Source organism: Oncorhynchus mykiss, chromosome 7, assembly GCF_057628025.1.
Source record: "Oncorhynchus mykiss isolate SJ-2025 chromosome 7, ASM5762802v1, whole genome shotgun sequence".
Classification (NCBI taxonomy): domain Eukaryota; kingdom Metazoa; phylum Chordata; class Actinopteri; order Salmoniformes; family Salmonidae; genus Oncorhynchus; species Oncorhynchus mykiss.
Window position 1 is genome coordinate 10335641 of NC_143028.1, and position 14226 is coordinate 10349866.

Consider the following 14226-nt stretch of genomic DNA (forward strand, 5'->3'; position numbering starts at 1 on the left):
TGACATAGGCTAGGCTACTAATAATTTCCCCTCGCTCAGCCAGCACCAAAGAAAGATAAATATATAATATGTCCTCGTTTAGTTAGCACAGGGTGCAGATACACCATCTCACCACTAAGAGTCGCTAAAGGAACATGGGAACTGGTCTTAAAAACCATTTGTAAGCACTTACCATAATTTTTTTTTTTTTTTTTTAAATTATTTCACCTTTATGTATCCAGGTAGGCCAGTTCATTTGCAACTGCGACCTGGCCAAGATAAAGCAAAGCAGTGCGACAAAAACAACAACACATTGTTACACATGGGATAAACAAACGTACAGTCAATAACACAATAGAAAAGTCTATGTAGAGTGTGTGCAAATGTAGTAAGATTAGGGAGGTAAGGCAATAAATAGGCCATAGAGGCGAAATAATTACAATTTAGCATTAACACTGGAGTGATAGATGTGCAGATGATGATGTGCAAGTCGAGATACTGGGGAGCAAAAGAGCAAAAATGAATAAATAACATTATGGAGATGAAGTAGTTGGGCGTGCTATTTACAGATGGGCTCTGTACAGGTAAAGTGATCGGTAAACTGCTCTGACAGCTGATGCTGAAAGTTAGAGAGGGAGCTAAAAGTCTCCAGCTTCAGTGATTTTTGCAATTCGTTCCAGTCATTGGCATCAGAGAACTGGTTGATAAATAACACTGATTGATGTTGATATAGTCGTATTATGTACCGCTATTTTACCTTTCCGTTCTTGTGAACAAGTATGATCATTAGGCCTATCCTTAAGATCGAAGATCTATTTAAAAACTGTAATAAAACTGAAATAATCACTAAGACTGGCAAACATTTCGATTCTAAATTGCGTGCGTGTGTCTGTGTGTGTGCGCTGTCACGGATCACATGACGCAGAATATGGCCTCCTGACTTGACTCCGTCCTCTTGACAGTCGACAGCTGTGTCTTCTAGCTCTGTATCCACCGAAAAACTCCCGTTAATCAAACACCGAATCTAGCACTCCAGACCCCCCCGAGCTACGGCCACACCGAATAACGGACCATGGCGGGTAAGACAGCGTACAGTCGGTTAATAAGGACGACAGGAATTGTATATAACCATTAAGCTGTGTTATATTACTTTAGTTTGTTTTATATGATTATGGTTTGATAATATATTAGGCTATGCTTTGGAGCTATAGCCGAATCACACAAATTCCAGTAGCTTTGTGTTGCCATCTTTCAGCAACGCTGTTTAAACATGGTTTGATGCATGCGTATATTCCACGCAGTTACACAGTCTTCCTATTTATATGTAGATTCTTGTTTTATGCCGCGATGTAGTTAAAGTAACGTTATCCGCGTTGGCAACAAATATGATGACTTAAACTGAAAGTACACCGTATGCTTGTTGTGTTTACGGTCCTGCAGTGTCTGTGCCTACGTGCGGCTCGGCCATTGCTGAATTCCCTCTCCTCCATCCCGAAGTGTGCACTTGTTTACTCTGTGCGTAGGGATGTATCAAACACGCACTTTCGCTATATGCCCATGCATTCTACAATATTTACCCGAGAGATAACACGCAGTGGTTTTTAATCCTTGAAAAATACATCATCACTGGTTTTAAACACGACGCGTTTCTTGTCTGTATGGTCAATCTCACAAGTGGAAACGGCTCGTGCAGAACTGCCTTTGACATTACCACCACAAGTTGACATATGACAGTTATAGTACAGTGTGTAAACTAAAGGGCTATTCTATGGTAGGGACGGGTAGAGGGTCAGCTATAGGGCTATTCTATGGTAGGGACGGGTAGAGTGTCAGCTATTGGGCTATTCTATGGTAGGAACAGGTCTATGGTTACCATAGCTGTCTTCCCTATAGGCCGTTTGATATGAAGTACCGATATAAGCCATGTAGAGGGGGTTCAGGTGCCAGACAGAAGCTGCTCTCTCTTTCTGTTTCAGTGTTATTTACAAATAACTAGTCAGATATGTGTGTGTGATTAGACCAAGCATATGTGACGCTGGCCACAAATGACAACTATGCCAAAGGAGCGATGGTTCTGGGAAGGTCGCTACGCAACCATAACACAACCAAACAACTGGTGGTTCTGATTGGACCTCACGTAGCAGAGCCCTGCAGGTAACACATACACATGCTTGCACTCCTATATACACACACACACCATGATCTATGTTCAGTGTTTGACACACCCATGGCCTTGTCTCTGTTAGTTTTGTATTGGTCAAGCCTGAGTGCACCTGAGCAGGTAACACACAACTCAAACCGTGTGTGTGTGTTGCAGGGCCATGCTGAGTAGCATCTATGACGAGGTGTGTGTGGTGGATATCTTGGACTCTGGGGACACGGCCCACCTGGCCCTGATGAAGAGACCAGACCTCGGAGTGACCTTCACCAAGCTGCACTGCTGGACACTCACACACTACACCAAGTGTGTGTTTATGGACGCAGACACACTGGTGAGCACACACACACTCACACTCCTTACTCAGTACAAATTACAGCAAGTCTGTATTCGGGGCTAAATACTGTGCGTGTGTGTGTACGCAGGTGTTGTCCAACATTGATGAGCTGTTTGAGAGGGAGGAGTTATCTGCTGCGCCTGATCCTGGTTGGCCAGACTGTTTCAACTCAGGCGTGTTCGTCTTTAAACCGTCCAATGAAACATACCGCAGCCTTATGACACACTGCACTGAGAACGGCAGCTTTGACGGTGAGTTCTGTATTATTATTATTATTATCCCATTGAGATATTAATGTGTTTTATCCATGTGAGTCGCATTGAGATGTGAATGTGTTTTATCCATGTGAGTTCCATTGAGATATTAATGTGTTTTTGAAGGGAACCCTGGCCAAGAGCAAGCAGCTGCAGTACAGAATTAAATACATGGTACAAAGAGTGTGTCTGGGGTGGTGCAATAAATGCTCTATCTCCTATGGACTTTCCTTAAATTCTGCTGCCAACAAGATCCTATAGATCCTAAAATACCTGTCATGTTCTCGTCTAACCTCTCCACCTCCCCACTCTCATTTTCCCTCTCTCACTCTCTCTCCCTCTTCCCCTTCTCTCTCCCTTTCTCCCCCCCCCCCCCCCCCCCTCTCTCTCTCTCTAGGTGGGGACCAAGGAGTTCTGAACAGTTTCTTCAATACCTGGTCAACAGCAGACATTTCCAAACACCTGCCTTTTATCTACAACCTCAGCAGCACCGCTATATACACCTATCTACCAGCCTTCAAACAGTAGGCGCGCACACACACACCCCAGTGTTGTCACAGTAGAAGTTATTTCATACATCACACTTTAGCTCCAAATCCCTGGCTTCCTGCCCTCAAGTGTGTGTGTCTGTGTCTGTGTGTGTGTGTGTGTGTGTCAGGGAGAGAGAGTGATGGAGAGAGTGAGTGAAAGAGAGCGATCATGAGGAAGAAAAGTGAGAGAGAGAGAGAGAGCATGAGGGAGAAGAGTGCGTGTTTTGGCATTAATAAGCCACGCAAGGTCAGTTGAAAGGGTGTGTGGTGTTGAGTTTCAAGAGAGGAGTGACTCAGGCCTGTCCTGAAATAACACACACTGGTACTGCCGGCAACCTCAAAATACAGTATAGCTTTGTCACATACATTACATATACAAACACTCTCTCCTAGTTAAGCCTAATTTATTCTATAAGTACGCAATGCAAGAATGCACACAAAACACGTGCACACACACACACACTAAGACTTAGGATGTCTGAGAGAATGGCTTCCATTTTATGGGCTCTTAAACAACCGTGCTATTTTGTGTTTTTTTTTTCACATTGTTTTGTATTTTGAACATAATGTTGCTGCAACTGTCTCTTATGACCAAAAATAGCTTCTGGATATCAGAACAGTGATTATGAATTGGACAAATACATTTCATATAATGAGTCAGAAGGATATAGTCCAAACACCCGAACAGGCCCTCATCCCCATCATTCGCAGGAGAAAGAAACAGAGATTTCGCAGAAAGAGATCGGGGTGCCTTGTGACGATCAGGCGACGAGTGGCTAATCTGCCCTTGCCATTCGTACTGTTAGCCAACGTTCAATCGCTGGAAAATAAATGGGACAAACTGAAAGCGCGTATACCCTACCAACGGGACATTAAAAATGTTAATATCTTATGTTTCAGTGAGTCGTGGCTGAACGACGATATTAATAAGATACAACATACACTCTATCGGCAGTATAGAACAGCAGCCTCTGGAAAGACAAGGGGCGGCGGCCGCCGCCTATGTATATTTGTAAACAACAGCTGGTGCACGATATCTAAGGAAGAATCAAGGTTTTGCTCGACTAAGGTAGAATATCTCATTATAAGCTGTAGACCACACCATCTACCTAGATAGTGTTCACCTGTATTTCTCGTAGCTGTCTACATACCACCACGGACCGATGCTGGCACTCAAACCGCACTCAATGAGCTGTATAAGGCCATAAGCAAATGCTCATCCAGAAGCGGCGCTCCTAGTGACCAGGGACCTTAATGCAGGAAACTTAAATCCTTTTTACCTCATTTCTACCAGCATCTTAAATGTGCAAAAAACTGTAGACCACCTTTACTCCACACACAGAGATGCGTACAAAGCTCTCCCTCACTCTCCATTTGGCAAATCTGACCATAATTCTAGCCTCCTGATTCCTGCTTACAAGCAAAAATGTATGCAGGAAGCACCAGTGACTTGGTCTATAAAAATGTGGTCAGATGAAGCAGATGCTAAACTACAGGACTGTTTTGTTAGCACAGACTGGAATATGTTCCGGGATTCTTGAGGAGCACACCACATCAGTTACTGGCTTCATCAATAAGTGCATCGATGACATCATCCCCACAGTGACTGTTCGCACATAACCCAACCAAAAGCTATGGATTAGAGGCAACATTCATACTGAGCTAAAGGGTAGAGCTGCCACTTTCAAGGAGCGAGAAGCTTATAAGAAATCCTGCTATGCCCCCCGACGAACCATCCAACAGGCAAATTGTCAGTACAGGACTAGGATCGAATCGTACTACATCGGCTCCGACGCTCGTCGGATGTGGCAGGGCTTGCAAATTATTACAGACTACAAAGGGAAGCACAGCCGATAGCTGCCCAGTGACACGAGCCTACCAGATAAGCTAAATAACTTCTATGCCCGCTTCGAGGCAAGGAACACTGAAACATGCATTAGAGCATCAGCTGTTCCAGACAACTCTGTAATCATGCTCTCCGCAGCCGATGTGAGTAAGACCTTTAAACAGGTCAACATTCACAAGGCCACAGCGTCAGACAGATTACCAGGACATGTACTCCGAGCATGCACTGACCAACTGGCAAGTGTCTTCACTGACATTTTCAACCTCTCCCTGTCTGTAATACTAACATGTTTCAAGCAGACCACCTTAGTCCCTGTGCGAAAGAACACTAAGGTAACCTGCCTAAATGACAACAGACCCGTAGCACTCACGTCTGTAGCCATGAAATTCTTTAAAAGGCTGGTCATGGCTCACATCAACACCATTATCCCAGAAACCCTAGACTCATCCAATTTGCATACCGCCCCAACAGATCCACAGATGATGCACTCTATTGATCTCTATTGCACTCCACACTGCCCTTTCACACCTGGACAAAAGGAACACCTATGTGAGAATGCTATTTATTGACTTCAGCTCAGCGTTCAACACCATAGTGCCCTCAAAGCTCATCACTAAGCTAAGGACCCTGGGACTAAACACCTCCCTCTGCAAATGGATCCTGGACTTCCTGACAGGCTGCCCCCAGGTGGGAAGGGCAGGTAACAACACATCTGCCATGCTGATCCTCAACACAAGAGCCCCTCAGGTGTGTGTGCTCAGTCCCCTCCTGTACTCCCTGTTCACTCATGACTGCACGACTACAACACCATCTTTAACACCATCTTGCCGATGACACAACAACGATCAACGATGAGAGCCTATAGGGTGGAGGTCAGAGACCTGGCCATGTGGTGCCAGGACAACAACCTCTCTCTCAATGTGATCAAGACAAAGGAGATGATTGTGGACCACAGGAAAAGCAGGACCAAGCACGCCCCCGTTCTCATAGACTGAGCTGTAGTGGAGCAGGTTGAGAGCTTCAAGTTCCTTGGCGTCCACATCACCAACAAACTAACATGGTCCAAGCACACCAAGACAGTTGTGAAGAGGGCATGACAAAACCCATTCCCCCTCAAAAGGTTTTACAGCTGCACCATCCAGAGCATCCTGACGGGTTGCATCACTGCCTGGTATGGCAACTGCTCGGCATCTGACTGCAAGGCACTACATAGGGTAGTGCATACGGCCCAGTACATCACCAGGACCAAGCTTCCTGCCATCCAGGACCTCTATACCAGGCAGTGTCAGAGGAAGGCCAGACTCCAGCCATCCTAGTCATAGACTGTTCTCTCTGCTACCACACGGCAAGCGGTACTGGAGCGCCAAATCTAGGTCCAAGAGGTTTCTAAACAGCTTCTACCCCCAAGCCATAAAAATCCTGAACGTCTAATCAAATGGCTACCCAGACTATTTGCATTGCCCCCCCCCCCCCTCCTTCAATGCCTGTATATAGCCCTGCTATTGTTATTTTACTGCTGCTATTTAATTATTTGTATCTCTTACTTTATTTAGGTATTGTCTTAACTGCATTGTTGGTTAAGGGCTTGTAAGCAAGCATTTCACTGTAAGGTCTACTACGCCTGTTGTATTCCACGCATGTGACAAATAACATTTGATTTGATTTTGATTTGATTTACAACCTCTGGTGTGTGTGTTTGAAGGTACGGTCATGAGGCTAAGGTGGTCCACTTCCTGGGGAAGGTGAAGCCATGGAGCTACTCCTATGACACCCAGACTGGGAAGGTCAAAGGTCACACCCTGACCCCTGGCTCTGGTGACCTGCACCCTGACTTCCTGGTTCAGTGGTGGAACCTCTACTCCTCAGGGGTCCTACCTGCTCTCAGAGACTCATATGGAGACGCACTGTTCTGCTCCGGCTGCACTGAGGTACTGTGTGTGTGTGTGTGTCCTCATAGCGTGTGTACATCTTAAGATCTCCAGTACTGACAATGGTTTCTGAATCTTGGAAGATGTATAACAAGACTTGTGAGATATGTTCAGTGCCTTCGGAAAGTATTCACATAGCTTGACTTTTTCCACATTTTGTTGTGTTACAACCTGAATTTAAAATTGATTATTTTGAGATCGTGTCACTGGTCTACACAAAATACCCTATAATGTCAAAGTGAAATATGTTTTTAGATTTTTTTAAAATAAATTAATTAAAGATGAAAAGCTGAAATGTATTGAGTCAAAGTATTCAACCCCTTTGTTATGGCAAGCCTAAACAAGTTCAAGAGTAACAATGTGCTTAACATGTCACATAATAAGTTGCATTGACTCACTCTGTGTCTTAACATGATTTCTGAATGACTACCTCATCGCTGTACCCCACACATACATTATCTGTAAGGTCCCTCAGTCAAGCAATGAATTTCAAACAGATTCAACAACAAAAAACAGGGAGGTTTTCCAATGCCTCGCAAAGAAGAACACCTGTCGGTAGATGGGTAAAAAATAAAAAAGGAGACATTGAATATCCCTTTGCGCGTGGTGAAGTTATTAATTACACTTTGGATGGTGTATCAATACACCCAGTCACTACAAAGATGCAGGCGTCCTTCCTAACTCAGTTGCCGGAGAGGAAGGAAACTGTTCAGGGATTTCACCATGAGGCCATTGGGGACTTTAAAACAGTTCAAGTTTAATGTCTGTGATAGGAGGACACTGAGAATGGATCAATAACATTGTAGTTACTCCACAATACTAACCTAATGTACAATATGAAAAGAAGGAAGCCTGTACAGAATAAAAAATATTCCAAAACGTGCATCCTGTTTGCAATAAGGCAAAGTAAAACTGCAAAAAATGTGGCAAAGAAATAAACTTCGTCCTGAATACAAAGCGTTATGTTTGGGGAAAATCCAACACAACACTGAGTACCACTCTTCATATTTTCAAGCATGGTGGTGGCTGCATCATGTTATGGGTATGCTTGGCATCAGCAAAGACTAGGGTGTTTTCTTTAGGATAAAAAGGAACTGAATAAATCTCAGCACAGGAAAAATCCTTAAGGAGAAACCTATTTCAGCCTGCTTGGGATACAAATTCGCCTTTCAGCAGGACAATAACCTTAAACACAAGGTCAAATATACAGTGGAGTTGCTTACCAAGATGACATTGAGTTTTCCTGAGTGGCCTAGTTCGACAGTTTTGATTTAAATTGGCTTGAAAATCAATGGCAAGACTTGGAAATGGCTGTCTAGCAATGATCAACAACCAACTTGACACAGCTTAAAGAATAACACAAATAAAATAATGTACATTCAAGGTGTGCAAAGCTCTTAGATACTTTTCCAGAAAGACTCACAGCTGTAATCACTGCCAGAGTTGATTGGGTGTGAGAAACAAATCTATTTAATCTATTTTGAATTTAGGACGTAACACAATCAAATGTGGAGTAAGGCGAGGGCTATGCATACTTAAGGTACTGTATGCGTTTTGAGGGGACTGTTGAAGGACAGTTTGTGTATTTGAGTACAGTGTGTTCACAGTGTAATCGTACAGTAGTTTAAGTACTTTATTTGCTGGGTTCAGTCGCTGATGATGGTGTGTGTGTGTTGACCCTCTGTAGTGGCAAGTCATTGACATGGTATCCTCTCTCCCTGTCTCTCATGGATACTTTAAACAGGTAATCAAAGGGCATGTCTCAAATGGCACCATATGCCCTATGTAGTGCAATAATAATATTGCAGTAGGGTGATGATGTAGTCACCGATGTAGTGCTATACTTCTGACACCCTAGTTCAACTCTGGAAACCCGGCCGGCTGTGCTTATTGGAGTTGCCACGGTAACAGGAAGAAGCTGATTGGCTTTTCACTCCCACTGACCCCGGATCCTGCCCTTAGTTCTGTTTCTCTGTAGAGGAAGCTGCTGATTGGTCAATGCTTTGGGTTGAGGGGAAATGCCTCATGGCTGCCACCGTCGCCTTTGTATTAGTGAGTATTTCTCCATGTCTCAGAATGCTCATCTTGTTTCCCTACCCTGTCTCTCCCTCCACCTCCTATAGGAGGAGGTCTGTGACAGTGTGGTTGAGATCATCCTCCCCCCGCCTCCCTCTAAGGCGCCACAGGTGTCCAGTGAGGAGAGGAGGCAGCGATGGGAGGCGGGCCTGGCGGACTACATGGGAGCCGACTCCTTCGAAAGCATCCAGAGGAAACTAGACTGCTTCCTCAAGTAGAGGGACAGAGGAGGGATGACGGATGGAAAGGGCATCTATTGGCAGGCATGAGATGTGTCAGTCAGGGTGGGGATAAACAGGCATTCGACCAATCAGAAGAGAAAGCGGTAGAGCATGGCGTATTGAAAAACAGTCCCATCCTGGGCCTCTCTCTCTCTCTCTCTCTCTCTGTTTTTCTCTCTCGGTATGTGTGTGTGTGTGCGCATGTGTGTGTGTGTGTGCGCATGTGTGTGCGTGCGTGTGTTTGTGTGTTCGCGTGTGGCCTGGTCCTGCAGAAATAACCCCTGCAGAGACTGGTCCATTCAGTGTTTGAACACCCGTTTACTACACTATGCAGCCCCCATACCCCCACCTCAGCGCAGAAGCCTTGGTCAGTAAGTAATGACTCAGTAATAACCTCACATAACCTCACTATGAGGGATTTCCCTCTATAAAATGGAAGAACTGTTATTTTGTTTATTAAGGTTTGCATCCCAGTGGTTATTTTTGCTCTCCATATGCGTGTTGTGCATGGTTGTTTCTTTATATTATGAATATTGTGAAGGAAGCCTGTTTCTAAAGTGGAAAACCCACTGTAGCACTTGTCATTTCGCCATGTCCTGTTTGTTGTCATCTCTTCCTGAGGGGTTTCATCACTTCCTGTGTAGTCTGACCAGTTGCCTTACCACCGTCAAAGACTCTTATTTCACAACTAGGCCTATTCTAGTTGTGGCCGTTCACTGTTTATAGAAAACACTTCTCTGCTGCTGCCAGCTCCACTCTACTCCATTCAACCCTCCTACAGACCTACCTCTACGCTCCACTCTACTCCATTCAACCCTCCTACAGACCTACCTCTACGCTCCTCCAGCTCCACTCTACTCCATTCAACCCTCCTACAGACCTACCTCTACGCTCCTCCAGCTCCACTCTACTCCATTCAACCCTCCTACAGACCTACCTCTACGCTCCTCCAGCTCCACTCTACTCCATTCAACCCTCCTACAGACCTACCTCTACGCTCCACTCTACTCCATTCAACCCTCCTACAGACCTACCTCTACGCTCCTCCAGCTCCACTCTACTCCATTCAACCCTCCTACAGACCTACCTCTACGCTCCTCCAGCTCCACTCTACTCCATTCAACCCTCCTACAGACCTACCTCTACGCTCCTCCAGCTCCACTCTACTCCATTCAACCCTCCTACAGACCTACCTCTACGCTCCTCCAGCTCCACTCTACTCCACCCTTCTCTACCCTCAACTTGACACCCCCCCCATCTCCAACTCAACTCACCCCTCCTACAGCCCCACCTTGCCAACCCCCCCTCCACCACCCTCCAACATCAACACCCTGATGTCTCTTCCTCTCCCTGAAGTGTGTACCTTCATCCCACCTTGTGGATTTAAAACGAATGGACTGGTGTGAGGAAAATCATGTCAGATATTATTTTGACATGGTGAAAACTCAAGTCCATGATTAATCCAATGCTTTCACATCCATGAAGGGGACTGAGTGAGCAGGACAAGTGCACACGGGGGCATAAGGCCAGTAGGGAATCCTAACACACACAGCCTAAAATGATATAGTAAGTAATGGGACGTAATAGTTTTGTGGTCCCTCTTAATACACCCACAAACGGCTCTATAGAGAAGTTTCCAAACGCTGTGAAACCTTGTGTGTTCTGAACACACCCCGGTAGTTCTCACTGTTTCTGTTCTCTGTAGACACCTAATAAAGGACTGGTGAAGAAGTCTCCATCTGTCTGTTATTCTAGCTATGTGGCTGCTATTAGTACTACTGAACTGTGTTTGTGTGTGTGATTGTCTGGGTATGTGTTTGTCTGGGTGTGTGTGTGTGTGTTTGTCTGGGTGTGTGTGTGTGTGTGATCTGGGTATGTGTGTGCGCGCGTGCTCAGTGATGGTATTGAAATCATAACAAAAGGTTCTGATTTTAGGTGCGCTCTGTTTCAGACCTGGGATAAATATAGTTTTTAACTGCTTTGTGGAAAGTAAAAATCTTTCCGGGGGCTACTTAGCTACTTTGGAGGTGACTACAACTATTTGAATACAGATTCCAAAAACGGACCACTTCTTAAACCTAAATACAGACCTCAGAAAGTTACTATGTTTCCAAACTATTTGAGTACCTACTTTTGTTAACTATTTGAAAATAGTTTTTTACAAATATTTTAATACAGATCTCAGGAAGTGAGTACTTTTCTGAAACTGTTGGATTGGCAGCCTTCAACTAATGGCAGGACTGTATCTGGAACTGCATGTTGAAGATAGAATGAATAGAGCACATACTCCTATACTATTCCAATCTATCTGACAGCATATTGGATCTACACAATACATTTCTATCAAACATTTTGTAACTGTCCATTCTGAATGTCCATTGCCACAGGTGTACATAATCAAGTGTATATTTTGTACAGATAAGTATAAATTGTGACGTTCAACTACTGTATTACTCTTTAAAAATGCCACTGAAAAGATTGAAAGCTGCAATTAATTTTACGATAACTGTATGGGTGAAAGACGGGTAAACAGTATGTAAAAACAGTAACTAAACATTATTAAAGTGACCAGTGTTCCAATTTTCCCACACGTGATCTCTCCTTCTCACTATCACGCATTAGTTTCGCTTCCCCACCCGCCATTTTTAAAAAGACCCTTGAATTATGCAGAAACGGGCAGCGTTTAAGTCATGTAGTTGATTTTGTTGGAAAGGGGAGAAATTGTGCTTTACAATGGTGTTGACATACAGTTGATCTGGAAGTATTACGTTTTGGGGCGCTAAAATAAGGACAATTGTACGGACCAAAGCAATGTACAAGTTTACGTTATACTGTATTCTAGTCAAAGCCATCCTATTTAACTATTGCTGTACATATACTATTCTATCCACGTATTCTTCAGATATACTACATATTCTATCCATATACTGTGCATAATGTCTATACATCCCAACACACACACACACACACACACACAGTACCAGTAAAAGTTTGCATATACCTACTCATTCCAGGGTTTTTCTTTGAAGACATCAAAACTATGAAATAACCTATGGAATCGGCAAGCGGTACCGGAGCGCCAAGTCTAGGACCAAAAGGCTCCTTAACAGCTTCTATAAGACTGCTGAACAATTAATCAAATGGCCACCCAGACTATTTACATTGACCCCCACCCCCCCCTCCATTTGTTTTGTACACTGCTACTACAAGCTGTTTATTATCTATGTATAATCACTTCACCCATTCCTAAATGTACAAATGACCTCTACCCCCGCACACTGACTCGGTACCGGTACCCCCTGTATATAGCCTCGTTATTTTGTGTTACTTTTTATTATTTTTTACTTTAGTTTATTTTGTAAATATTTTCTTAACCAACAGTGCAGTTCAATAAGAGTTAAGGGCTTGGAAGAAAGCATTTCACGGAAAGGTCTACACTTGTTCTACACTTGATGTCTTCACTATTATTCTACAATGTAGAAAATAGTACAAATAAAAACCTTTTGAAAGAGTAGATGTGGTCAAAAGTTTTAGAAAACTATGAAATAACACATGGCAATATGTAGTAACCAAAAAAGTGTTAAACAAATAACATTTATTTTGTATTTGAGATTCTTCAAAGTAGCCAACCTTTGCTTTGATGACAGCTTTGCACACGCTTAGTATTCTCTCAACCAGCTGCATGAGGTAGTCACCTGGAATGCATTTCAATTAACATGTGTGCCCTGTTAAAAGTACATTTGTGGAATTTCTTTCCTTCTTAATGCGTTTGAGCCAATCAGTTGTGTTTTGACAAGGTAGGGGTGGTATACTGAAGATAGCCCTATTTGGTAAATTACCAAGTCCATATTATGGCAAGAACAGCTCAAATAAGCAAAGAGAAATGACAGTCCATCATTACTTTAAGACATAAAGTTCAGTCAATACGGAACTTTGAAAGTTTCTTCAAGTGGAGTTGCAAAAACCATCAAGCGCTATGATGAAACTGGCTCTCATGAGAACAGCCACAGGAAAGGAAGACCCAGAGTTACCTCTGCTGCAGAGGATAAGTTTGTTGGAGATACCAGCCTCAGAAATTGCAGCCCAAATAAATGCTTCACAGAGTTCAAGTAACAGACACATCTCAACATCCACTGTTCATAAGAGACTGTGTGAATCAGGACTTCATGGTTTAATTACTGCAAAGAAACCACTGCTAAAGGACACCAATAATAATAAGAGACTTGCTTAGGCCAGGAAACACGAGCAATGGACATTAGGTGGAAATCTGTCTAATGCTGTATCGGATGATCTGGCCTCCACAATCACCCGACCTTAATCCAATTGAGATGGTTTGGGGTGAGTTGGACCACAGAGTGAAGGAAAAGCAGCCAACAAGTGCTCAGCATATGTGGGAGCTCCTTCAAGACTGTTTCCAGGTGAAGCTGGTTGAGAGAATGCCAAGAGTGTGCAAAGCTGTCAAGGCAAAGGGTGGCTACTTTGAAGAATCTCAAATATTAACTATATTTTGTTTTGAGCTGAAAACTGTTGTGCTAATTAAAGAAGCAATAAAACTGGCTGCCTTTGGACTAGTTGAGTATCTGGAGGCCATTTTGAGCCTGTCATCGAACCCACAAATGCTGATGCTCCAGATACTCAACTAGTCTAAAGTTGTATTGCTTATTTAACCATCACAACAGGTTTCAGCTGTGCTAACATAATTGCAAAAGGGTTTTCTAATGATCAATTAGCCTTTTAAAATTATCAACTTGGATTTAGCTAACACAACGTGCCATTGAACACAGGAGTGATGGTTGCTGATAATGGGCCTCTCTACGCCTATGTAGATATTCCATTAAAAATCAGCCGTTTCCAGCTTCAACAGTCATTTACAACATTAACAATGTCTACACTGTAC

At 43.6% G+C, this 14226-nt stretch overlaps 1 protein-coding gene across 1 annotated transcript; it reads left to right on the forward strand.

Moving 5' to 3' along the window:
• Positions 1 to 866: 866 nt before the first annotated feature.
• LOC110528890 (glycogenin-1) lies at positions 867 to 11065 on the forward strand. Its single transcript, XM_036982715.2, has 7 exons — positions 867 to 1058; positions 1998 to 2133; positions 2297 to 2471; positions 2563 to 2725; positions 3126 to 3252; positions 6807 to 7032; positions 9156 to 11065. Exons 1-7 carry the CDS (start codon positions 1052 to 1054, stop codon positions 9324 to 9326), a joined length of 1005 nt encoding a protein of 334 aa, XP_036838610.1. The 5' UTR covers positions 867 to 1051; the 3' UTR covers positions 9327 to 11065.
• The last annotated feature ends 3161 nt before the right edge of the window (positions 11066 to 14226 follow it).

What these genes read in the sequence shown, in the direction of transcription:
- LOC110528890 (XM_036982715.2), top strand. An exon ending in TGAGAACGGCAGCTTTGACG is followed by an intron (nt 2,726 to 3,125) that starts GTGAGTTCTGTA and finishes CTCTCTCTCTAG; the next exon opens with GTGGGGACCAAGGAGTTCTG. An exon ending in TATCTACCAGCCTTCAAACA is followed by an intron (nt 3,253 to 6,806) that starts GTAGGCGCGCAC and finishes GTGTGTTTGAAG; the next exon opens with GTACGGTCATGAGGCTAAGG.